Source organism: Amphibalanus amphitrite, unplaced genomic scaffold (assembly GCF_019059575.1).
Source record: "Amphibalanus amphitrite isolate SeventyFive unplaced genomic scaffold, NRLGWU_Aamphi_draft 000770F_arrow, whole genome shotgun sequence".
Lineage (NCBI taxonomy): Eukaryota > Metazoa > Arthropoda > Thecostraca > Balanomorpha > Balanidae > Amphibalanus > Amphibalanus amphitrite.
Window position 1 is genome coordinate 280231 of NW_024882264.1, and position 25164 is coordinate 305394.

At 54.9% G+C, this 25164-nt stretch overlaps 1 protein-coding gene across 1 annotated transcript in view; it reads left to right on the forward strand.

Moving 5' to 3' along the window:
• Positions 1-7041: 7041 nt before the first annotated feature.
• The window catches only part of LOC122365886 (actin cytoskeleton-regulatory complex protein pan1-like), a gene marked incomplete at its 3' end in the record, with an annotated part of 62485 nt that continues 44362 nt past the window's right edge, over positions 7042-25164 (forward strand). The window contains exon 1 of the mRNA XM_043337493.1: positions 7042-7485. Within this exon, the coding sequence (XP_043193428.1) occupies positions 7218-7485 (268 nt within the window). The remainder of the gene's footprint in view (positions 7486-25164) is intronic.

The window sequence follows — 25164 nt, forward strand, 5'->3', positions numbered from 1 at the left end:
TAAACCACCAATAAACTCAGTTGGTATTCATTCATTGGCGATATGATTTATATAGATGCACTTCCATATAGCTATCTATTTCAATTTATACTTGGGACAACAACCTCTTGCTACTTTCACTTCAGTATCTCAGATTCTTCAGATCACTTCAGTGATCTTTGAATATTTTCATCTCGTCACATTTTCAATCAATCTTCTGAGCGTGTCAATAGCAAAAAGTTATCTCTTCAAAATTATGAGATGTCTCTTCCTGCCGAAAACAAAAATAAATAACAAACGCACACCCGTCGGCAGCCAGCCAGCCAAAACAATAACAAAGACCGAAGATACCAACGCGCAAATACAATTTGATTTAGTAGCCTTGCGATAATTCAGTTTGTATAAAGCGCGCAAGCACTGTCTCATAATTGTCCCTACCAGCCGCTAGACGCACTCGTATATGCGGTATATGCCAGATAGAACCAAGACCAAGGGATAGAACGTCAACGTTAGGTTCAAACAAGACGGTTCAAACACCGGCAACAACGATGCTTCATCTGGGGGCTAAAATAAACTCAGGTTGCCATGGTAACGGGATAAATCTAGCATGAAGACCCATCAAATCTAGCATGATTGAAGACCCATCAAATAACTCGTTTTTGAACGTATTACTCTTTCTAAAAAGCAATAGAATTTATTTAAAGGGACCCTCCCACCTTAAAGGGACCCTCCCACCTTAACATTAGATTTGAGTTGAGATAGCCAAAATGGGGTCCCTGGCTCACAATTACCGGTTTCGGCACTCACAACATCGAGAAATGCCTTAACACGCGCAGTGGAAGGGGGGGGCGGATTTCGCCCACCCCTCCTGTTTTTCGCCAATAACTGGCGCCGCAATCAAAATATTAATGTGAAATTTTGGCTACCTGCCCAGAATTGAATTGCGGATCTTCTCGTGCAAGAAATAAGAAAATCGGTTCACAACTTTTCTAGTGAGAGCGATGTAAAGTCAAACATCCTGCCGCCGCGGCGCCGCGGCGGCGCGGCGGCCGGCGCTAGCCGTTACGCGCCGCCTGAATTGTAGACTGTGCCGGGGCGGGACGGTTCCGTCTTTACATCGCGCTCCTTACCGCTGATTATATTAGATTCGCGTCAAATTTGGTGAGAAGACTGAGAAATGTACAGGGAATCATATGGTCAAAGAATTTTGAAAATCGGCCGGTAACAACTTGAGTTATGAGTGTGTAAACACAAAATTGTGATTGCCGCGTTTCCCGCGTCGGCCGATCCCGCTTCAGCCGGCGACATCTTACCCTTAGCAGGCTTCTAACTGCCATATTTATTGTTGGATTAACTAGAAATTCACCTTACATACTCACAAATGTTTGGTCTTTCGTATGGTGAAAAAAAAAAAGAAAATCGGCTGGTAACTTTTTGAGTTATCGGCGTGTAAACACAAAAAGGTCGCTCATATGGCAGATTTGACCACATTTGACCTCATTTGACCTTGAAGATATTGACCTAGGGTCATGAAATTCACACACAACAGAGTTCCCCATGGCCCCCACCTACCCTCCAAATTTCGTCTTTCTAGCTCCAGTGGGAGCTGAGATCTTAGGGGGGGGGGGCGACATCCGCCCCCCTTCCACTGGGCGTAGTACTGGCAACCCTTCCACTGCGCGTGTTAAATCAGAAATATTGAATTTCAAAATTGCAGCATTTTGATTCAGAGGGGCTAATGCTTAGGAATACCTACCCCTCTGAATGTGTGACGTCAGCGCAGATATCTAACGATTTTTAAATGTTTGACTAAAACGTTGTGTAGCACGCGGTGGTATATGCTATTTGCGCGCAACATCTGCCGCAAACGCCGCACTTCTAAAATAAAGTCGCTAGAAACAGCGGAGATCCCAAAAAAGTAAACAAAAGTTAAAAGTCTAATATCTTGAAAACCGGTGAATATTTTTCAGTGAAATTTGGTAGATATTCGTTTTCGCTCTTTCGGAACCGAGCGACATCACTTTCATGCCAATTCATAAACTTTTTTGAAGGTGGGAGGGTCCCTTTAACATTAGATTTGAGTTGAGATAACCAAATTGGTGGCCATGGCCTGAAAATACCGGTTTGGGCACTCACACCATCGAAAAATGCTTTAATTCGGAGATATGGAATTTCAAACTTGCAGATTTCGGATTCTAAGGGGCTAATGCATTGGAATGCCCCCTTAGAATTTGTGACGTCAGCGCAGATCTAACGATTTTAAATCTTTTACTAAAACGTTTTGTAGCACGCGGTGGTAATGCCGTTTTGCGCGCAACAAGTGCCGCAATTTCAAATAAAGTCGCTAGGAACAGCGGAGATCCCAAAATGTAAACAAATGTCAAAGTCTAAGATCTTGAAAACCGGTGAATATTCTTCGGTGAAATTTGGTAGATATTCGTTTTCGCTCTTTCTGAACCGAGCGACATCACTTACATGCCAATTCATAAACTTTTTTGAAGATGGGAGGGTCCCTTTAATTAGTAGCAGAATGAATCATAGATTTCATAAATGATCCAGTTTGCGTAAACCCTCGCCCGCACACATTATTTTCCCATCCGTTGGAACGCACATGGGGAGGAGTTTGCCCACTCCCGAGTCCCGCGCCGCCATTTCTTTGCTCGTCAGGTGAAAAAAGGACTACAACGAAAACATCAGAATCTTTGGAAAGAAAAGACAAACTCAAGGGTGCCCAATTTAACTCCTTAGGTCAATCATAGACCTTCCAGGTCAGATCAAACTAAAAAGTGTTTTATAAGTCAATGGGGAAAAATAAAAACTGCTATTCTGGCGCCGGGAACGATCTCCAACTGTCTCTTTTTTTAAAATATTTTTGGTGCCCGACCCGGGCTTTTTGTCGTTAGTAGCACACATTCATACTGTGTTCAGGGTTAGTACACTATATACATACACGGCAGTGGTACGAAGCGTTTTCGGTATCCGCCAAGCGGTACAGCCTTGACCGCACGCTTCCTGTCACCCACCCCAGGTGGCACCGCACTGGTGCGTACGCTGGGGCTATCCCGATTTATCGGGCCCGGCAGGCTAGAGGGCTGCTCCGGGACATGAAGCGAGGCCGTGCCCTCGGGACATGTCACCGGACCGAAGGATCTGTTTGAAGGCGGATCAGGCCCGTGCACCTGCGGCCGGGGGCGCTGGCTGGCTCAGCGGTAATCCCCACGACCGAGCGAACACTCCCCAGTTACTGCCATCTCCTGGGTAGGAGCTGGCCGAGGAAAACGCTGCCAGAGGTCAGCTATGATCCAAGGACCTCCCACACCAAACGTGAACGCACTTGCCAACTGCGCCACAAGGGTGAGGATCTCTAACTATCTCAAGCACACAGCATCGTGCTTTGATGCACTCCTTGCAAGGTTTGATGCGCCACTTTTGCAAAGTTGACCTTGCGTGACGATATTTATGACGTCATTAGGGTCATATTAGCTTTTCGTCAATAACTCCCGATCAAATTGAGCTAGCGAGTCGGGAAAGCCACCAATGGACTCAGGAAGACCTGCGGAATCGAATGATATGCGACATGACCTCCTTCAACCAATTTCGTGACCTGGGGCGCTGACCTAACCGTGACCTGAGGTCAACACCCTAAGTTAACCTCACCCAAACAAAAAGTATATCATTCAACGCGCCTGAGCGAGGCGAACACGATGCTGCCAAAATCGCGGCTCTGCGACCGTAATTGCGAAGGTATTCACCAAAAACTGAACCCTACCTTGGGGCACTTGACCTGACCTCAGAGGTCACCGGTTGACCTAGGACCTTAAAATCGGGTACCAATCTCTGCGTCTCGTAACGGCGCACACGCTCGTTTTTTTCCGCGATGCGCTAGCTCCACCAGGAGCAAAACGGCAAGGGGGCGTTCCCCCCCTCGGCCGGCGCGTACGTAGAAAACCAATAGGTCCGGCGAGGGTTAAGGATGCCAGATTATTGCTTTCAACTGACGTCACAGGAACAGCGGGGGGATTGACATCACTTTTATGTCAATTCATTAACCTTTTTTGAAGGTGGGAGGGTCCTTTTAAAAGTGACTATCTCGGAATTAAAACATTTCTCGATGTAGTGCGTGGCCAGCGCCCAAACCTGTATTGGAGGCCAGGGACCCCAAGTTGGCTATCTGAACTCAAAACTAATGTTAAGGTGGGATGGTCACTTTAAATACAATCGGTAAATAAAGCATGATCCGGGGACTCTTTGTTTATTAACCCTCGCCGGCCGAGGGGGGGGGGCGGGTGCCGCCCCCCCCATAGGGTTTTTTCGCGATAGCTCCGAACACGCTGGCGATAGAGAGCTGAAACTTGGCATACCTGACCTTTGATCCAAGCCGCATCTTTTGACACCAACCGCATTTTTGGGTCAGGTCAGGTCACTGACCTATGACGTCATAAGTGAACCTCTGCACGGTCTTCAGATGTCGCAACTTCGCAACGCTCTCACTGCCAGAGGAGATGTCACAGGGAAATGAAACTTGCAGGATCTAGTATCCATTATGAGTCCCACAACTTGTATATCTCGGATTTTTCCTAAAGGTCATATGAGGTCAGGTCATTTTCGTGACCTCACCATTATAAGTCAATGGGGAAAAATGAAAACTGCTATTCTGGCGCCGGGAGCGATCTCCAACTATCTCAAGCACACAGAATCGTGATTTTATGCACTCCTTGCAAGGTTAGATGCGTCACTTTTTCAATGTTGACCTTGCGTGACGTCATTTATGACGTCATCAAGGTCATATTAGTTTTTCGTCAATAACTCTTGATCAAATTGAGCTAGCGAGTCGGGAAAGCCACCAATGGACTCAGGAAGACCTGCCGAATCGAATGATATGCGACATGACCTCTTTCGACCAACCTCGTGACCTGGGGGTGCTGACCTGACCTTGACCTGAGGTCAACACCCCAAGTTGACCTGACCCGGACAAAAAGTATATCATTCGACGCGCCTGAGCGAGACGAACACGATGCTGCCAAAATCGGCGCTCTGCGGCCGTTTTTTGCGAAGTTATTCACCAAAAACTGAACCGTACCTTGGGGCACTTGACCTGACCTCAGAGGTCACCGGTTGACCTAGGACCTTAAAATCGGGTACCAATCTCTGCGTCTCGTAACGGCGCACACGCTCGTTTTTTCCGCGACGCGCTAGCTCCACCAGGGGCGAAACGGCGAGGGGGGGGGTCGTACCCGCCCCCCCCCCCCTCGGCCGGCGCGTATGTAGAAAACCAATAGGTCCGGCGAGGGTTAATTATGGCAGCGAGCTGATGGAGGGGCAAATAATTTCTGGACACCCTATGCATAAACTGCTAGAAAACTATTGGGTACAGGGCAGGGAGCATGTCAGGGCATAAGGCAGGGCACATGTCAGGATATAGGACGGGGCACGTGCCATGACACAGGGCAGAGAGCAGGGCAGGGCAAAGGACAAAGCACAGGGCGAGGCACAGGAAGGGGACAGGGCAGGGCAAAAGATTAGGAACAGGGTAGGGCACAGGACAGGGTGTAGACAAGCGGGGCTCAGGGCAGGGCAGAACAGAGAGCGGGGCACAGGGCAGGCACAGGCCAGGGAACAGGAAAGACGCAAAGCATGGAGGGGCATAGGCTTCCGGTCGAGACGGGGAATTCAGCCGAGGCGGGAAGCGCTTCAGTCACAATTTTGTGTTTACACAGATAAGTCGCAAGCATAACTCAAAATGTTACCGGCTAGTTTTCGTATTTCTTTCACCATAAGCTTGCTTGTACATTTCTAAGTCTCCACAGAGATCCTGACGGGAATCGATCATTAGGAGCTGTAAGCAGCGGCCATCGCAATGCAATTAGACGGAACGTCCGGCGCCATGGCAGCGAGAATCGGCCCGCCGCACCGCCGTGGCGTTTTTTTTTTTTTTTACTTCACACCCCTGTTACTAAAAAAGTTGTGGACCGGTTTACTTACTTCTTTCACGGCAAGATGCGCAATTCAATTTTAGGCCGGTGCTAAAAATTTGACGTTAGTAGAATGATTACGGCGTGAGATATTTCCGAAGAACAGGAAAGGTGGGCGAAATTCGTCTCCCCTTCCGTTGTCTACATAAGCCACGTAACGATATTTGCCGTTTTCACGACGGCCATCTGGTACACATTTGGTGCACATCTGGTACAGATTAGGTGCAGATTTGGTCAAATCAGGTTCAGTGTGTCTCTTAGCAGCTATCAGCTAGGGCTGCACTAATTGCTTATATGCCTGCTTTGTCATATTATCAGAGAGCATTGTCGATTAAAACACTGAAATAAATTCATAAAATACAGATATTTGCTGTAAAAGAAGTTAGGTGCAGATTTGGTCAAATCAGGTGCATTCGCCGGATATAGCCCGTCGTGAAAACGGCTAATATTCCGTCGTTTCCTGCGTCTTCTTTGTTTCTACGGGATTTTGGTTTGCGTACTAAAACTCTTCTCGTAACGAATGCAGCAGGCGCGCTACATTACCGGTCTGGCGTCAATGTAACGATGTCCGGCAGAATTCGACGAGTGAGAACCGCTCAGAATTCTGAACTTTTTCGGATTCTACGGGAGCTCGTGTAAGTGATGAATGTAAAGGAAGAACGCCGGTAGAAACACAATTAAGATTATACTTATTGAAAACAAATACAGCCAAACTACATGTCCGGACTCCAATTTAGCCTCGGCTGTCGTGTCCGTCACATCAGCGCGCTGCGCTCTGTCCGACAAGGTGTCAGCTCGTGTCGGCTCAGTCGCCCCCTGTCCGATGTCGGCTCCGTGCGACTGGTCGGAGAGCGCAGCCGCCCCTCTTCCCCTGCACCCGTTCCCATCGCGCGTCGGCACCCCTGCCAGAAGACAATCAATTAGTCGGATAAGCGTAAGCCGAAAATCGCCGTTAATCAGCGCCGGCGTGTGCGCCGAGGTGGGCTGCGACCAATCAGCGTCCGAGTGGAGCGGCGACGGCGGCCGCCGACGGCGCGCGCCTCGCGCCGCAGTAGACCGTGCGCGCCGGCCGCCAACGGGCAGCCAGCGAGCAGTGAGAGTTGCGGACAGCGAGCGACAGCGAGCGGCGGCAGCGGCGGCGCCGTGACGGCATGTGACGCGCGCCCCGGCCACAGCCGTGTGTGTGCGTGTGAGCGACTGAGAGTGGCGCGCGCGGGGCGCACCGATGGGCGCCGGCTGAGCGGCCGCGCCCCCCGTGCCCGCGCCATGCGGCCGGCCATCGGCTCGGCTCTGCTGCTGATGTGTGCTCTGCTGGCGGCGCGGCCGGCCGCCGGCCTCAGCACTGACCCGCCGGCGGCCTCCTCGGCCGCCGAGGGCGTCCCCCGTCCCGCCGAGGACCAGGGCGGCAAAGTGAAGCGGAACGTTCGAACCACGGAGGAGATGCGCATCTTGTGTTCTGACACTGGATATGTGCTGGAACTCCTGCCGAACGGAGAAATCAACGTCACCAACGACGAGGGCAACAGCCCCTACGGTAGGTGCCGCCGCTTGCTCTGCGTCTGACCAGGGAGGCCGCTCCTGGCTGTTCCGCGGGTTCCCGCCGTGCTGACCTGACCCGACCCGACCCCCTGGGGGTCCCACCGTGCCGACCCGACCCGACCCGCGGGGGTCCCACCGTGCTGACCCGACCCGTCCGCTGGGCGAACTGGACAGTGTGCAACAGCTCACCCAGACTTTAGCTGACCTGTTGGGTTCCATCTTACTGGTCAGCATAAGCAGTTAATCTCTTAATTAAGCATACTAACTAACAAATGGACTGGAAAAGCTCCACCTTAAGCCGGTTTACAAACAGCAGCTTAGTCGCTCATTTAGTTTCCGTCGCCTACATTGCCTTTCCAACTAACACCTGTGCATTTTTATCAGATGCCCAATTCAGCGGCAAGAAAACTCGCGTACTCGTATTTTATCGTAAGTGAGCGAAGCAGACCGTCGGACTGGCTCGTGAACCGGCTGTGGGTGCCGCGCCTGCCGCCACCGTTTCATTTCGGAGAGAGCCGCACTGCCCTGGCAGCGCGGCGGTGCGAACAGGCGACGGGTGCTGCCCAGGCCGTCCTCAGAGCCCCACCCCTGGTCCCACTGACCCCGTCTCCCAGTATCAGTGCCGCCGGCCAGTTGATATTGCGACATCGATTGTCGAGGAGGGCTCGACTCCCCGACACTGACTTCGTCTGACCGCGACTGCAGTGGTTTGTCACCGAGAATTATGAGCAGCGTTTTTGTATTTTTCATTCTCATTTATTATTTGTATACCTACTGGCTTACTGAAGGAAACTTACGAAACCGGTTTTGTGCAATTAACTACCTAGTTCGTTGCTACAAGGGGCTGCCGAGATGCCAGGTGTGTTGGAGGCTCGCGTGCCTGCCGCCGGGCCGGGCCGGGCCGGGCGGGCGGTGCTGCCCGGCTCAGTCCCCGGCGGACAGAGGACACTGTCGTGGCCCGTCGCCGGCGCCATCCGGAGGTGTCAGCTCGCTCGGCCCGTATCAGCCGAGACGACAGGCGACACCGAATTGGAGCTGTTTGCCGCGTCCGGCGGCGGCGCGACCGGCCGGGTGAAGGGTCGGCCGCAGGGGCAGGCAGCGCTGACCCGCTGTGGGCTGAGCTGCCACTGTGGGCCGGGCTGCCGCTGCGGGCCGAGTTGCCGCTGTGGCGCTGTGGGCCGGGCTGCCGCTGTGGGCCGAGCTGCCGCTGTGGGCCGGGCTGCCGCTGTGGGCCGGGCTGCCGCTGTGGGGGGGGCCACCGCTGTGGGGGGCTTAGCTGGCCCTCGGGCCCTTGCGGCTCAGTGACCACCCGGCAGCAGCGGCCAGGGACTTATCGCATATAACCGAGATAATCTGTGAAAACGGCAATGTGCACACGATGGCTGCGTCGATTCCAAATAGGCCATACAATTGCAAACAATTGTAATGGTTGGAATGCCAATACGGTAACGATCGCTTCATCAAATCCCGAGTAAGGGATGGAATGGGTGCATTTCCAATTGTAAATTATATATAGGTACACGCTCCAACGCAAGATCCGATCTTTCGAAACAATTGACAAATGATTCAATCTGAAACAATACGGGGACAGTTGGCGCTACCTCAAAAATGCCAATTCGCTGCTCTAGTGTCATCCATATCAATGGTGTGGTTAATAGTTTTGTAGGAATCACCTTTCAGGCAGTTTTTTTTTTGCTGCAACTTTATTCACGACATTCGGTGCATGCAATATTGTAACATTAGCGCCGATTAACAATAACCTACCTGGGGGATGGTCCAGTCGCTATTGAAAAAAAAAAACAGCATTATGATAGAGAGAGAGAGAGAGAGAGAGAGAGAGAGAGAGAGAGAGAGAGAGAGAGAGAGAGAGAGAGAGAGAGAGAGATCACTTTATTAACAGACACGAAGTCCATAACAAAAAGGGGTGTTCAACAGTTACCCCGGTCCATGGATAGGCCTGGGGCTAACAACAGAAGTCAGCTGGATGTAGGTATCTATCGATAATCTGTTGCGGTCGATTCTACCCAGCTCCTCTGTTTTCAATTCTGATGATACTCGTTTTTGATTGCAACGATTATCTTTTACAAAACGCAACGCACTCATCATGAGCGATCAATACCATCTGTCAAACTTGTCCCAGCGTATTTCGCAACGCTCAGTTTTACTTTATTAATTAGCGCCGGCTTAGAACTGCTATAAAACGGCCGTTTACAAGGGATTGTATCTTTCGAAGGCCACGCTGAGTGGTTCGACAAGCGTGCACGCGGTGCCTGGTTCCGCATCTCCGGCCGTTTGGTGCAGCTGAGCCGGGCCCGGTCCCGCGGCCGTAGCTGAGTGATACAGACTGGCGGCCCTCAGGTCAGGTCAGGCGGTCCTTTGGTGTAGCGGTCCGGAGGTAGTACCGGTAGTACGGCGGTCCAGGACCCCGGTCCTCTGGTCAGGTCAGGTCAGGCCGGGCTGGTGACCTGGTACCGCGGTTCGGACCCCGGCCCCCTGGTCAGGTCAGGTCAGGTCAGGCCGGGCCGGGCTGGTGGCCTGGTACCGCGGTTCAGACCCCGGCCCCCTGGTCAGGTCAGGTCAGGTCAGGCCGGGCCGGGCTGGTGGCCTGGTACCGCGGTTCAGACCCCGGCCCTCTGGTCAGGTCAGGTCAGGCCGGGCTGGTGGCCTGGTACCGCGGTTCAGACCCCGGCCCCCTGGTCAGGGCAGCGCGCTCCCGGTGCAGGAATTCGGGACTGGCGGGCGGCGGGCGCGTCTGCCGGCTGCCGCCACCAATATCCGGGTGCCAGCCGGCTCATCAGCAGTCGGCGGCTTAGCTGCACGTGCAGCGGACGGCCGACGAGTCCGACCCGTCCAGTCCGTCCCGATTTCTGACCAGAGGTGCCTCGTCACAGCTGCCAGAGGCGGCAGATCAATGTCTAAAGCTCTAGGGAAATACCTAAAGCCTTCATGAGAAGTTTTTAATACCCAGTCCAGATTTACCACGAAAGTCAGGACGAGTCGATTTTACGACTCCATTTTAGAATCTAATAAGGGCTAAAAGGCCACTTTCGATCATAGCTGAAGTGGTCCTGGCCTGGCCAATACACAGAGCGATCTGTCCGAATATCCGAAACATCCCAAATGGCCTGATATCCAGGCGGCGGCGGCGGCGGCTAGAGCTGCGACAACCGCGTCAGTGGCTGGATGACACGCGTGTCAGTGGCTGGATGACACCCGTGTCAGTGGCTGGATGACACCCGTGTCAGGGGCTGGATGACACGCGCAGTCAGATCGGTTCTCTGATTTCCTCGGTAAGCCGAGGTTCCCAGATTACTTTTCCTTTGGCGAAACTGAGAAACTGCACGCGACGTCTTATCATCGCGCTGTCAACGAAACGCGTGTAAGCGTGCAGGCGGTTTGGCTGCAATATTATGAGCAAAAGTTAACGAATTATTGTTCAATATGCCAGCTTTGCCGAACAATGTGACGCGACGCCACCGAATACACTAGCATCTGTCAGCCACCGCAGCGGCACAGTTCCACGAGGTGTCGCATTTATCCGTGGACTACCCACAATCCCTTCAGCTCACGTTGACCTAGTCCTCTAAAATGCGCCTGTTCTTACGCCCCCTTGCACTCAGTAGTGTCAGCCCGTCGTCTCCTCTCCGTGTACCGTGTGTGTAGTGTTAACTGAGGCGTGACAGCTAAACCGGCCTGAAACACGCTCGGTTCAGCGCCGGCGCTGTCGGTCGGCCGCCGCCCAATGCGCGGCGCCTTTGGTGCCAACCGGACCGGCTGGGGGTCGACTCACCGAGTACCGCTTCTCTATGGGCCCGAGAGCGGCCTCTCCGGGTCCGCGAGCAGCCTCAAAGCCTCTCCGGGCCCGCGAGACACGAGAGGGCCACTCAGCGACGACACAGGCTGGCAGCCCAAATCGGCACTGGAGAGGATTACATCGGCCTGATGCCCAGGAAAACGGTTCAATGGCGGTTAGACGGTTAGGATTCTTTCCAAAGACATCTGTAAGCTAGTTCTTTTTTTTAAAGCTTTGTGATGCCTTGTGATGCCTGTAGTTCGATAAATGGGTTCTTTCAATTACAACCAGGAGTTTTGGGCTGGTGTAAAAGACCCACTGTTTTAGCGGAAGCAATGGTACTTGGCAATCACTTGGTAATGGTAATTCGATCTGAATATTATACATCTGTCGGCTGGTGGCGCTCGGTGACAGACACTGCCGCCCCTGGTTCGACGCTGTGCAGCGCAGCTGCAGTAGTGTTAGGCGTTAGCGGCCGGCGTGGTGCCTGGACGACTGAGCGAGGCGGGCCACCTCCGGACATCAGCCGCACTGCACAGCGCCGGCCACCTCCGGACCTATCAGCCGTACTGTACACTATACAGCGCCGGCCACCTCCGGACATCAACCGTACCTACTGCACAGCACCGGCCACCTCCGGAACCATCAGCCGCACTGTACAGCGCCGGCCACCTCCGGACCCATCATCCGTACTGCACAGCGCTGACCACCTCCGGACATCAACCGTACTGCACAGCGCCGGTCACCTCCGGACATTAACCGTACTGCACAGCGCCGGCCACCTCCGGACCCATCAGCCGCACTCTACACTATACAGCGCCGGCCACCTCCGGACATCAGCCGCACTGCACAGCGCCGGCCAGCTCCGGACCCATCAGCGCACTGCACAGCGCCGGCCACCTCCCGACATCAACCGTATACTGCACAGCGCCGGCCAGCCGCTCATAAACACAGGACGAGACGGCGCGGCTGGCCGGCCGACGGGCCCCGGTCAGTGGTCACTGGTCGGACGCCAGCGCCGGTCAGTGGTCACTGCACTGGTCGGACGCCAGCGCCGGTCAGTGGTCACTGGTCGGACGTCAGCGCCGGCTAGTTCCGGTGACACCCCGGAGACGCCCCGGAGACGACTGAGACCACTGGGACGACTGGGACGCTCCGGGGACAACTGGGACGTGACGACTGAGACGCCCCGCAGGCAGGACGAGATGGGACGGGACGGGAGTGGTCGCTCCCGGCAGGTCAGACAGCCTCTGCCAGCAGCGGAGCTCGGCCCGGCACCAGAGTAACGTTTAAACAAAGCCGTCTGAACCATTGACCGGGCCCTGAAGTCGCGTATACAGAGTGAAGTCATTAGTCGGGGCTGGCTGTATCGGGCAATCGCTGTATTCAGAATCAGAGTACACACGGCCCGGGGCCGCGTGGTGCAAAGCCTTACGGTGGTCGGATAGCATATACAATGCAATTACGTGTCGCCTCTGGCATAAACATAGATTATCTGGCCCAGACGACGGGCGCGCGGCGCCGTATCGGTTTTCAATTAGGTGTGAGCGCCGTGGCTGCAGATGCATAGATGACACATCAGCTGAGCGGCCAGTTGCAATAGGTGAGATAACGTGGTCCAGAGCAGACGTCAATCAGGCTACTCCAGACGGCCGGGCCAAAGCACAAAACAGTCCGCCCGGATTACTCTGTGTGCCACTGCTGTAGTTGTGCTTGAGGACGCGGCAGGTCCCCGACCGGTCGACTGGCCAATAACTAGTAACCTGAGGACAGTGACCATTAATCATTATACGGTGTCCGACAATAGCCGTATGACGGGGTATCTGTATCCCTCCTGTGGCCCTGTGCCCCGTGCCCCACCTGCGGCCCTGTGTCCCGTACCCCTCCTTTGGACTGCGGCGCTGTGTCCCGTGCCCCACCTGCGGCCTCCCCCGGCGACTGGCCCAGGTCGGCCGGCCGGCCGCTCATTATTATGTCTCGGGCGGGCCGCGCTAATGCGCGCAGCGCGCCCGCCGCCAATCGGCGGCCATCGGTGTCGATGGAGCCGGCGGCCGAACGGCTCGGCGACCGATACCATCGGACTCCGAGAGAGCACCCACTCTCGGCGCGCCGCCGACCGCCGCTCATTAACATGGCCGGCTCATCAGGTCGACCGCCGACCGGCCGACTGTGCGACCGGCGACCAACGACCGCCGAGGCCGACCGGCCGACCGCAGACCAGCCGACTGTCCGACCACTGATCGCCGACCGGCCAATCCACTGACCGCCTCTGACGAGACCCTGTCGCGTGGAAAACGGTGTCTAATGACGCCTCGACTGTCGGCATTCACGACGGGAAGTGGGCCCGGATTCCTCCGGCGCCCCGTGTCCAATTAATAGAAATTGGTCTCAAAGATCTATGCAGCTCGTGTAAAAATGTCGACACTTGTAGCCTCTTGGAATGGACCGGAGGCGCTCCAAGAAAGAGAGCTCCTGAAAACGGTGATCCCGATTGTGCTGCTGTGCCCAGCGTGCAGCTGCTGTTACTAGTTGAGCCTGCAGCGACCGTGGGACATCTTTGGTCCGCCGGTCGGTGGCTGAAGCGTTTCCCCATTGTATTGTGGCCGCTCCAGGCTCCTGGATCCAGCTGCAGGTCCCAGCCGGGCAGTGTGGGCGGGCCGCTGCCTAACCTTGCTCCGGAGCACCTCATCCTTGGCCGCCGGACGACCCGGAACCTGCCTGCGTCACGGACTAGGCCAGCGTGACACGGTGAGCTGGCCAGCACCCGCAGTCCGCGCTGGAGACCGCCCGGCGCCAAACATGTCCTCCCTCCGAGATAGTCCTGCTGGGCTGGCGACATTGGCACCGTGCTGCACCGAAACATGTTTAAGTATTTTTCTGGTCCGGACTTTCACTTTCCGTCCTCGCTCCATTGCGCCCGCCTCTCCATCGCTCTGCCCTCCCAGTGTTATCTAGTGTTATCTAGTGTTATCTAGTGTTATCAGTGTTATCTCTCTCTCTCTCTCTCTCTCTCTCTCTCTCTCTCTCTCTCTCTCTCTCTCTCTCTCTCTCTCTCTCTCTCTCTCTCTCTCTCTCTCTCTCTCTCTCTCTCTCTCTCTCTCTCTCTCCTTCGGCACCGGTCCCGCTGCCGCTCCCGATCTGACCTGTCCCACTGTCCCGCTGTCCCCTGTCCCGCTGTCCCGCTGTCCGGCTTTCCCGCAGTCTCGCTGTCCCGCTGTCCCGCTGTCCGCTGTCCGCTGTCCGCTGTCCCGCTGCCGACTCCCGAGATCTGACCGGTCCGTGTCCTGTTAACTGATGGAGTTTATCGTGTCCGGCGGCCCTCCGACACCACGGATGTCTCTCTGTTGTTCCCACCTCGACAGCCAACACCTCACTCCCTCCGACACGAGATAAGCGCTCCAGTCGGCCCGCCCGCTCTAAAAGGAACGCCACCGATAGCTTCACGCCTCAGTTGTACTGAAAGCAAACCGTACAAGACGGCTGCCGCGTGATAGGGCCGCGAGGTTCCACCGGCGCGTCCGTCCGACTAGTTGCACGAGCCCCGCGCCGCAGAACACAGAGCGCGGCAGAAAGCCACCCGACGCTGAAATAATAGTCCGTGAAATCGACAGCTACGGCCCGCCCCCCTCCCCGGCGGCCCGCGGTCATCCTTTTACTACGCTCCCCGTATGGAAGGGGCCGCCGCGCTAAGCCGTCTCGTGCACGCCGCGCGTCCGTCTGTTACGACACCGCACCGGGCGGCGACTTACGGTTTTAAGTTCACCGCCGCGGAAGAATTGTTCGTAAGTGGATTGGAGGCTTATAGAGGAATTAGCCGCGGCAAACGTCACACCATGCCCAGATGTAGCGCCAGCGCGAGAGTTATTGCACGTGAGCGGGCTAAAGCCTATTCAAAACGGAGTGCCGACTGAGAAAATGAGGTAATTGCTGCTGAACGCTGGCGGGGCCGCGGCGGCGCGCACTGCTCTGCAGTGATCTGCCGTTAAACGGTCAAGGATCGGGTGAAAGTCGGGTCGTTTCTGGTGGCCATTATCAAGAAGGTTCCCACGAGCGGACGGTGACGGGCGCCGGGCTTCGTGCGGCGTTACGATGTAATCGATCGGGTATCGGAGCACGCCAGGCTGGGCGGCCGCCCGATGTCCGGGGTGGCCGCCCACCGGCCGCCCATCGAGGCCATAAACCCGGCCCTGATGACGGCGGCCGCGCGCGGCCTGCCGCTGGCCGCCCCGCCGCGGCTGGGCTCGACCACCGGCCGCCTCACGAACCACGGGTCAGCGGCGAGCTGCCGGGTGGGCCCGCACAGCAGGCCGGTCAGCACCACGGCGCCGTCCTATGGGCGGAACTGAGTCGACAGCCGGCACAGCCCGAAACCGGCGGTAGACGCGACAACTGCGCCAGTCAGCACACGGCGCCGCCCCGCCCCGACCGGCACTGGATTCTGACAGCCCCGCAGTTTCTCGACTTCCAGAGCTGTCCCCATTTCCCCTTCCCCCGTCTGCAGGGAGCGCCTACCTCGGAATCCAGGTATTCTGGGCAGACGTCCACTGTTCATTGTCCTTCGGGGGCTTAAATGGCGCAGAGGCGGGCGGGACGGTAGCGCCGGGCAACACCGCCCGACAATCAGTGGATGTGGAAGTGTTTTGGGTGCGTAAAACGGTGACGTGAATGGGTAACTGACAGGGGGTATGTCGATTGGTAGCGTGACAGAAAGACCTCAGACATGCCTCAGGTAGGGTCTCGTGATACCCTGCGAAGGACTGGTGACACCCCGCAGACTCGCGGAGGACCTCAGGAGGACTCCCGCAGGCCCGCGGAGGACTGCAGGACCCCTGCACACCCGGCCGTCCCAGCGCCGCCCGCCCGCCGCCGACCTCCGAGCGGGGCTGTCCGTCGGCCGCGGCTCACAATGGCGGCCGCCAAACAGAGCCGCGTCGTTAATCGCCAGCGGCGGCGGCGTCGAACGACGGCCGCGGCCGGACCGATAAACACTGCCGTCGACAGGTCAGCGGCGGGCGGCCGGCCGGCAACAGCCGCCGCGCCCGTGGGTTTGTTTTGTCTCCGCCGCTGACACAGATAGGACAGCCCGCGCTCTGTCATGGTTTCGACACTGCCAGAGTGGCTGGTAAGAGCGACCCCCTGGCCGCCCGCTGAGATGCCTTCCGTCCGATGTCGCTCCCGCCGCCGTCCGACCCGAGTCGTCACCGACGGCATGATGACGTCACGGTCGGGCGGCGCCGCCGTGTTCCCCGCGCCGGGCCCGTGTCGACAGAGTGCTCCCAGTGCGGAGCGTCGGTCGGCGCCGGTTGATCGGAGCTGTTCGCCGGCGGCTGAACACGCCCCGAGCGGCCGCCGAGGTCACCTCCGAGCGGGGCCAAAGGGCAGCGCCGGCCGGCCGCCACCGCGCGCGGCGGAAACGGCGCGTCACGGCCGCGCCAAAACGGCCAGCTCGGAGATGTTCACTAGGGTGCTTCTGAGGGATCCACAGGATGGATAAACTCTGCTCGCTCGTGATCATTCGAGAGATCAAGTAGAGCGCGCACATCCACTCGTGAGGCCGCGCTATTGAAGTGCGTCTGGCGCAATGTCGCCGCCGTTTTCACCGCCGCTCTCGGAGGAGTGGGCGCCTTTTGACCGTGCGCCGTCACGGCGGCGCCGGGTCGAGCCCTGCCTTGGGCCGGCGCCCTGCCACCCGGCCCCGGTCCCCGTCCGGTGCCAGCCGGTCGGCAGTCGGCACCAAAGACCTCCCGGCTCGCCACACGCCGTCAATCAACCGCCGCTACCAACTCCATCGGACACTTCCCAACATAATTAATGGTGCATTGCTTGTTTTTGTGCCGCAGTCGGGTGTTTTTCTTTGACTTGGCCGCCGCCGGCGCGATCTATAAAGGTCTAATCAGCCGGGCCAGGGCGCCACCGGAGGCCGCGACCTCGCATCGGGGACTCATTAACCGAGTCCACTGCCGGTCCGGCAGGTCCCCGACCGAGACCTACCGGGCCGCCCGGGCTGCCGGAGACCTGACCGGGCCGCCCCGGGCCGCCGGAGACCTGTGGCAGGCCGCCCCGGCCCGCCGCTGTCCCGTGTCGGCTCGACGCTGTTGTCACCGGCACTGGAATCCTGGTGACGACTCCGCGGTCAAACCACGAAACGAAACGCCAACCGCAGCCGCAACGTTTCATGCCCTTTGAACATCTTGATAATGGCATACCGGGTAGGTGTATAAATATACACAGCCTTGCTATCGTCATTGTTCACAAGGTGACACCTATGGCTGAGTGGGCTGACGGCCGGCTGCCACATGTAACAGGTTCCCGCTGTAGTTTTGTTGCGGTCGGCGGAGAACAATGCGCCCAGCTGGTGGCGCGGCCCGGCGCGCCAGAGCGGCGGCTCCTTTCATGGCGGTCTGCTGAGCGCCGGGCGGCGGCAGACAGTATGGCGGCCTGTCCGGGCCGGGGACCGGCTGGACCGGCCCCGGCCGGCCGGCCGGCCCGGCGCCGTCAGCTCTCCGACCGGCCGACACCAATTAGCTATCGGTGCATCTGCCGGGGCTCGGAGGCCGGCCGAGGTCGCCGCTGCAGCCTCCGGTCCGGCCGCCCCCGCGCCGGTCTGCTCCGAGCCCAGCCCCGGCCGGCGCGGTGCAGTGACGGACGGGCTGAAATACAGTCAGTGGTGCCTCGCGGTGCTGTCAGTGGTGCTGTTCAGGGCGCCAGTCTATAGTTTCTCTGCACCGGGAATGAATACCACCCGGGGATCGGTTTATACCTAATTTTGATTAGTTCCAATGCAGTCACCGGGATCCGCCGGGGGCAATGGGGACATGAGTTAGTGTGATCTGACTGGTGAGCAAATCCTGATAACGAGTGCACCCAACAATCGAGCGCCAGGCATTCATATCCGGTTACTTACATCGGACATGCAGCTCATCAAGAGGAGAGTGACAAAAAATACCCGGGCCACGCTGACATTGCTGTTGTAAGGCCCGCGGCCGAGGAAATCCATCCATGCGATCGAGTTCGAGTAGTGCGCTGTGTGGAGTGCCGCTTCATAGGTGGTGAACAGCTCATGCGACGCATTAAAACAGGTTTCCTTACATCATAAGCCTTACAAAATAAGTGCATGTTTTTATTTACCCTCCGTAGCGGAATATATCTCACTCAGCTTTATGTATAATGTTATGCATTTTGCGCATTTTATGGCCTTTGAAGCCACTCAAAGCCGACGATGCACGGCATCCTGCATTGCCGTGCATCGTCACGGCAATGCATTGATCAATGCATTGAGACAAACATTGATACGATTGGAGGAGTCGGACGTAATTTGAAGTGTTCCGTCATTTGCATTGTTTTTATGGGAATTATATTCTAAGTCCAGTAATTTTTACTATGAGCTGAAAGAGAATTCGTCATAGTAACTTTTGATGTAAAAATGGTTTTGTGTCTAACCACTTAAGAAGACTTTATCGACATAACAAAAACATCAAAAATATCAAATTTTGAAAGTTTAGCGTTGGGCCAAAAGTGCAACAATCGTTCGATTTTTGTCTCTGAGCCGCGTGATTTTTATGACGGGTCTTCGCCGCATGAACTGATTACTGAAAAATGAGGTGACATTTTTTACTCAACTCAAGCCTTGACGAAGAAATACTTGCTATAGAAAACAGTGTAATGGCGGCGGAAAGGGCCCTACGAAATGAACTCCTTTGTTTTGTTGTACATAAGTTGGGGTCGACACCTTTTGAAATTATTGTCAAGACCTGCATGGATTTTTACTGCCAGCAAGTGATCCAGGAGGCCAAAGATATGCTTTGGAATGAAGTGATTAGTGATGCTTTCCAAGCCCGGAAGGATCTAAGAAACGTCAAACGGAAAGGAGGAAGCAGCGGTCTAAAGGAGAAAGCGGATATGGAGGACATTTTGAAGGCACTTCAGGTGTGTGACAGAGAAGGAGTGGCAGTGACCCAGTTCTATGCTGTAGATCTGGCCAGCCTTCCACCTCTGAGCTGTGAAGCCTCCAATGCCACCCAAGTTATGGGTCAACTCGCTAGTATGCAGGCTGAGATGACCAGATTGCGCGAGTCTGTCCAATCGCTGCAAGAAACTTCACCCAAGCAAGCACCAACGTGGGCAGAGGTAGTTCAAGCTCAGCCCTCAACACCAGCATCTGAGCCGAGACCCTGGCATGTCTCTGGGACTCAGCAGCAGCGAGGGGGCACTCTGCACAGGGAGCAGCAGCAGGTGGAGCGTCAGCCTCCTCAGCAGCAGCAGCCGCAGCTGCAGCGGTCTGTAGCCCAGCGGCACCAGCAGGGCGAACCGCAACAGCAGCCTCAGGCGGAACGACGGCAACCACAGCACGATCCAACGCGTCGCCAAGACATCCGACCATTGGTTGACGAAGATGGGTTCACCCGTGTGGTAAAAGCCAAACCGGGAAGACGTCCACGGCAGACAGTCACGGGGTCTGACGTGTCAGGTCAGTCAAGGCTGAAAGGTGTGGCTCCTCCTACACGGAAAGCGGAACTCTTCGTGGGGCGATTGGATCCAGAAACGGTTGACAGTGATGTCCGGGATCACGTGGATTCAATCATTGGGAGTGTCGATAAAGCAGAGGTAAGAGAGATACCCCACTGTCTCGCCTCCTATGGCTATAAGGGCTACGTTGTCTCTGTACCTTTCGAACACCGTGACGCTGTGTTGATGAGTGATAGGTGGCCCGCTCACGTCTCGATTAAGAGATATTTTCCGCCTAAAAGTTCTCAGAGAAGTTCTGGGAGCACCCCCTCGTCGCTGCCTCATGTGGCATACGGACGGAAACAGTTGACGAGGAGCAGGAGTGCAGGGGATGTAAGAGCTCCTCGTGTCTAATCACTCGAATAGTGCATGCTGAAAATTTGCAGTTTAAACTGTCATTCCTTAAAAAGTTCTCTCTCAGAGGTCAGTCTACTATGTAATGATTTCGATGTAGTGTTCCTTCAAGAAACGTGGCTTTCCTCGTTTGAACTTTCAATGCTGAATGATATTCATGGGGATTTTATAGGCATTGGAAAATCTTCGTTTGATTCCTCAGCAAGCTTACTAAGAGGTAGACCATATGGGGGCTTGGCAGTATTGTGGAGAAAATCCGCTCAACCTTGCATAAGGATCACAAATATTGATAAGCGGATAATGCGAGTTGACATCCAGACTGACATTGGATTGATAACCATGTTTAATGTGTATCTGCCGACTGATTACGGTGACTACGACAGCTCAGATGAGTTCTGCATGTGTCTGGGCCGCCTCAGCTGTGCGATTAACGAACAGCGGCACAGTTCCACTTTGTTAGGAGTGGTTGGGGATTTTAACGCGAATTGTCGTGGTTCCCGGTTCTTTAACGAGCTACTGGAATTCTGCACTGATGAGGGATTTCTTGTGTCGGATATGCTTTTCCTTGGTCCCTCTCGTAGCAACTTTACTTTTGTAAGTGCGGCGCACGGTACGACCTCTTGGCTTGACCATTGTTTGTGCACTCCCAGTCTGCACGATTTAATTCAGTCAATTACCATTAGGTACGATATTTGTACATCAGATCATTTGCCTCTTGCCATGACATTTAGGGTGAGCATTCGTTACTTTGCTGTGCCAGTCCCATCCCCACCTCGTATTCCATCACTGAATTGGAGAACAGCATCTGCCCACGATCTGTCTCGCTACAATGCCCAGATAAGGAACAATTTGCCGCCTTATGACGCCTTTGTCACCATGTTGCAAGCTCATTGTTACCCTGACTGCGATCGGGATGATCACATACGTGGACTAGCTGATGCGTATGATTGTTTTATCCAAATTCTTATTAGTGCCGGGGACAGTTGCATAGGAAAGCGTGAAATGGCTCATCCAAAGAGCATACCTGGCTGGAACCAAGCGGTACGAAACGAGTACTTGGTAGCTCGTGAGGCATTTCTGCGCTGGCGCTTTAACGGCTCTCCAAGAGAGGGCTCGCTGTTTTTAAGAATGAGTTTTACGCGCTCGTCATTTAAATATGCGCTACGTCGCTGCAGAAGGAATCGTGAAGTTGCCCTTGCTACTCGATTGAGTGAAGCTATCAAAAATCACCCAACTGATCGTTTTTGGGCTCTAGTACATAGGCTCCTGAGTAAAAAACCACCCATCCCTTATAGCTTCCCAGGAGTCGCTGGCGGTTTAAATATAGCTAGGATGTGGAAAGACCACTATTCCCAGCTTTTTAATGATACCACCTGCAGCAGTGATGAAACTTATTTGGTCCAGCTCACTCGTTTAGAAGCGGATGATATACCTGTCAATATCAGTCACGAAGAAGTCAAGGCTGCCGTCGCCAAGCTTCGAAATGGGAAATCGCCAGGTTGGGATTGTATCACTCCCGAACACCTGCTTCTCTTGGATAATGACGTTCTTCATGCACTTGTTCTAATCATCCGTAGCATCATTTGTCACTGCTGTCTACCGGGAAGTGCCATACACTCCCTTCTCGTGCCATTGGTTAAGAACAAGGGAGGTACTCTGGATGATACATCAAACTATAGGGCTATTGCTCTTTCAACTAGTGTCTCAAAAGTTCTTGAAATGGTCCTATTAGACAGAATATCGCCATACCTACGCACTAGTGACGCGCAATTTGGATTTAAAGAAGGTCACTCCACCACCCATGCTACTTTCGTTCTAAAAGAGGTAACACATTTTTATAATACACGGGGAAGTCCAGTATATGCGTGCTTCCTAGATGCACGGAAAGCGTTTGATAGAGTTTCCCATTCAAAGTTGTTTAGTGTCTTAGCCGAGCGTGGTGTACCCGCACCGTATCTAAAGCTGCTGTTTTACTGGTATCGGTCCCAAACCATGTCTGTAAGGTGGGATGGTTATGTATCTGACAGTTTCAGCGTTGCAAATGGTGTGAGGCAGGGCGGAATCCTCTCTCCGTTTTTGTTTAATGTGTACATTGACTCATTATTGTGTGATTTACGTAAAATGAGTGTTGGCTGTCGCTTAGGCATGTGTGCAACTAATGTTTTAGCCTATGCAGATGACATTGTTTTGTTATCGCCTACCAGAGCGGGGCTACAAACACTTGTCAATGAATGTGAAAGGCAAGCGCAACTGCTGGATATGGAATTTAATCCAGATAAATCAGTGTGCATGCAATTTCTGCCCAAAAGACCGTACTCAGCATCACATCTCACTGATTCTAGGCCACCCCAAATACTACTCACAGGGCTGCAACTGAAATGGGTGCCGTGCTTTAAGTACCTCGGTCATGTGATCAGAGAAGACTTGCGTGATACTGACGATATGTGTAGGGCCAAACGCACTCTGTACAGCAATGTGAACATGTTGTTAGCAACTGTTGGCTTCGCAAAGAGAGATGTTCTAACGAATCTCTTTAAAACACATTGTGCCAGCCTGTATGGATGCGAGCTTTGGGTAGCGTATCGTGTTCAGAAAGCAGCTCGCGAGCTGTGCGTTGCGTACCACAACTGCTTGAAAAGGCTTCTCAAGGTTCCGAAGTGGGCACGTAATCACGAACTCTGCCATGACCTTGGAATGTTGACTTGTCCAATGCAAATAGCATATAGACAGATGTTATTTTGGCGCCGCCTTTCGCTCTCGCCCAACACTCTGGTTGCTGCCGTGTTGGCAAGTCCAGCTGGCCAAACGGGGCTGACGGCCCAAACGCACTTGCGACTGCGTCAGCAGTATGAACTGAATGATTTGGATTTGTCCGCCATCTCCCCTTCTGAGCTAAATAATGTGTTCGTTGCGCGCATCGAAAATGTTGTACGACAGAGGGGGAATGATGGTGCCGCAGATCGGTTTGTGTACCAGTTGTTCTAGGGATCTTGCTGTTTTGCATTAGTTATTTTTTGTGTATATTGATGAATGATGTGTAATGTATGTGTGCGGTTTGTGTATTATATGTACCGGCTTCGGTATGCAATAAACATTATTATTATTATTATTATTATTATTGCACAATTAAAGCCCATTTCTATCCAACTCCTTCGACTAGCGGTGGTGACACGCCAATGTCTTGCCCCACTCCACCAAGCCCCGATGGGAGTCTGTTAACCGCGCCCGACAATGCGATCAACTGAGCTTGATAAGGCGGGTGACACGCTTGTGACGTCCAATTCTGTGACGTCTGCAGTACTGTGCGGGACCGTCCGCAACTCCTGTCGGCAACAGGACTGCCACTGTCCGCAACTCCTGTCGGTAAACGGACTGTCACCGTCCGCAACTCCTGTCGGGAACCGGACTGCCACTGTCCGCAACTCCTGTCGGTAAACGGACTGTCCCTGTCCGCGGCCCCTGTCGGTAAACGGACTGCCACTGCCCGCAACTCCTGTCGGTAAACGGACTGCCACTGTCCGCGGTTCCTGTCGGTAAACGGACTGCCACTGTCCGCGGCTCCTGTCTGATAACCGGACTGCCAATGCCCGCAACTCCTGCCGGTAAACGGACTGACACTGTCCGCAACTCCTGTCGGGAACCAGACCGTCCGCAACTCCTGTCGGTAAAGGGACTGCCACTGTCCGCGGCTCCTGTCGGTAAACGGACTGCCACTGTCAGCGGCTCCTGTCGGTAACCGGACTGCCACTGTCCGCGGCTCCTGTCGGTAAACGGACTGCCACTGTCAGCGGCTCCTGTCGAGAACCGGACTGCCACTGTCCGCGGCTCCTGTCGGTAAACGGACTGCCACTGTCCGCGGCTCCTGTCGGTAAACGGACTGCCACTGTCCGCAACTCCTGTCGGGAACCAGACCGTCCGCGGCTCCCGTGGATAACCGGACTGCCACTGTCCGCAACTCCTGTCGGGAACCAGACCGTCCGCAACTCCTGTCGGTAAACGGACTGCCACTGTCAGCCGCTCCTGTCGGTAAACGGACTGCCACTGTCAGCGGCTCCTGTCGGTAAACGGACTGCCACTGTCAGCCGCTCCTGTCGTAACCGGACTGCCACTGTCCGCAACTCCTGTCGGTAAACGGACTGCCACTGTCAGCGGCTCCTGTGGATAATTTAACCGGACCGTCTTCGACTCCTGTCGATCACCGGCTCCCGGCTGTTGCTCCCGTCCGCGGCTCCCGGCTGCTGCTCCCGGCTGCTGCTCCCGGCCGCGGGCTGCTGCTCCCGGGACTGATGCTCCCGGCCGCCGCCGGCTGACACGCGCGCGGCGCCGTTGGGTGGTCTCCGATGGTCCGTGGGCGGTCCTCAGCCGGGACCGTCAGCGGTGTCAGCGCGGCGGTGGTCCGACCACCACCTCCGAGCGCCGACAAATGCGGCTTATCGCCGACATAATGCTGTAAACACGGTGCCCGTGTGGCACTGCCTTGATCCGACTACAGCTCACGTGCGATTCAGTCCGCAGACAGACTAAAAAAACGGCGCCGCCGGTATCGAGTATTGGATCCGCGGCGAACAGCGCTTCGAGAGCATTTTTCAGTTCCTTGTCTTCTTTTATATTGCACGTCATTAGTTATAGCCTGTCTTGTCTTAGTTGTCGATAAGAATGAGGAAATAAAGATGGCGTACTCAGCTAGACGCATCGGCGGCTGTAACTTTTTATCTGTGTTACCGACAGTCCAATCAGTTCAGTGTTCACACAATAAGTATACAACAAAAATCCATCAACTACTAGTTGCAAGGAAACCGGGCTGGGCTTTTCATACACTGCCGTATCGATACGAGGATTACCTGCCCCACCTTAGCTGATTTGCACTTCCAGTTTGAAATGTCGCCATTCCTGTGACGGAAACTGTACTCACGCAAACAAGCCCGAAAGTGGCTAATTTCATCGTCACGAAACGACTTAAATTGTCAACAGACGGGCGCAGACATCTGTTTATGCTGCGGGCTTTTCTGTCTTCCTTCCGTG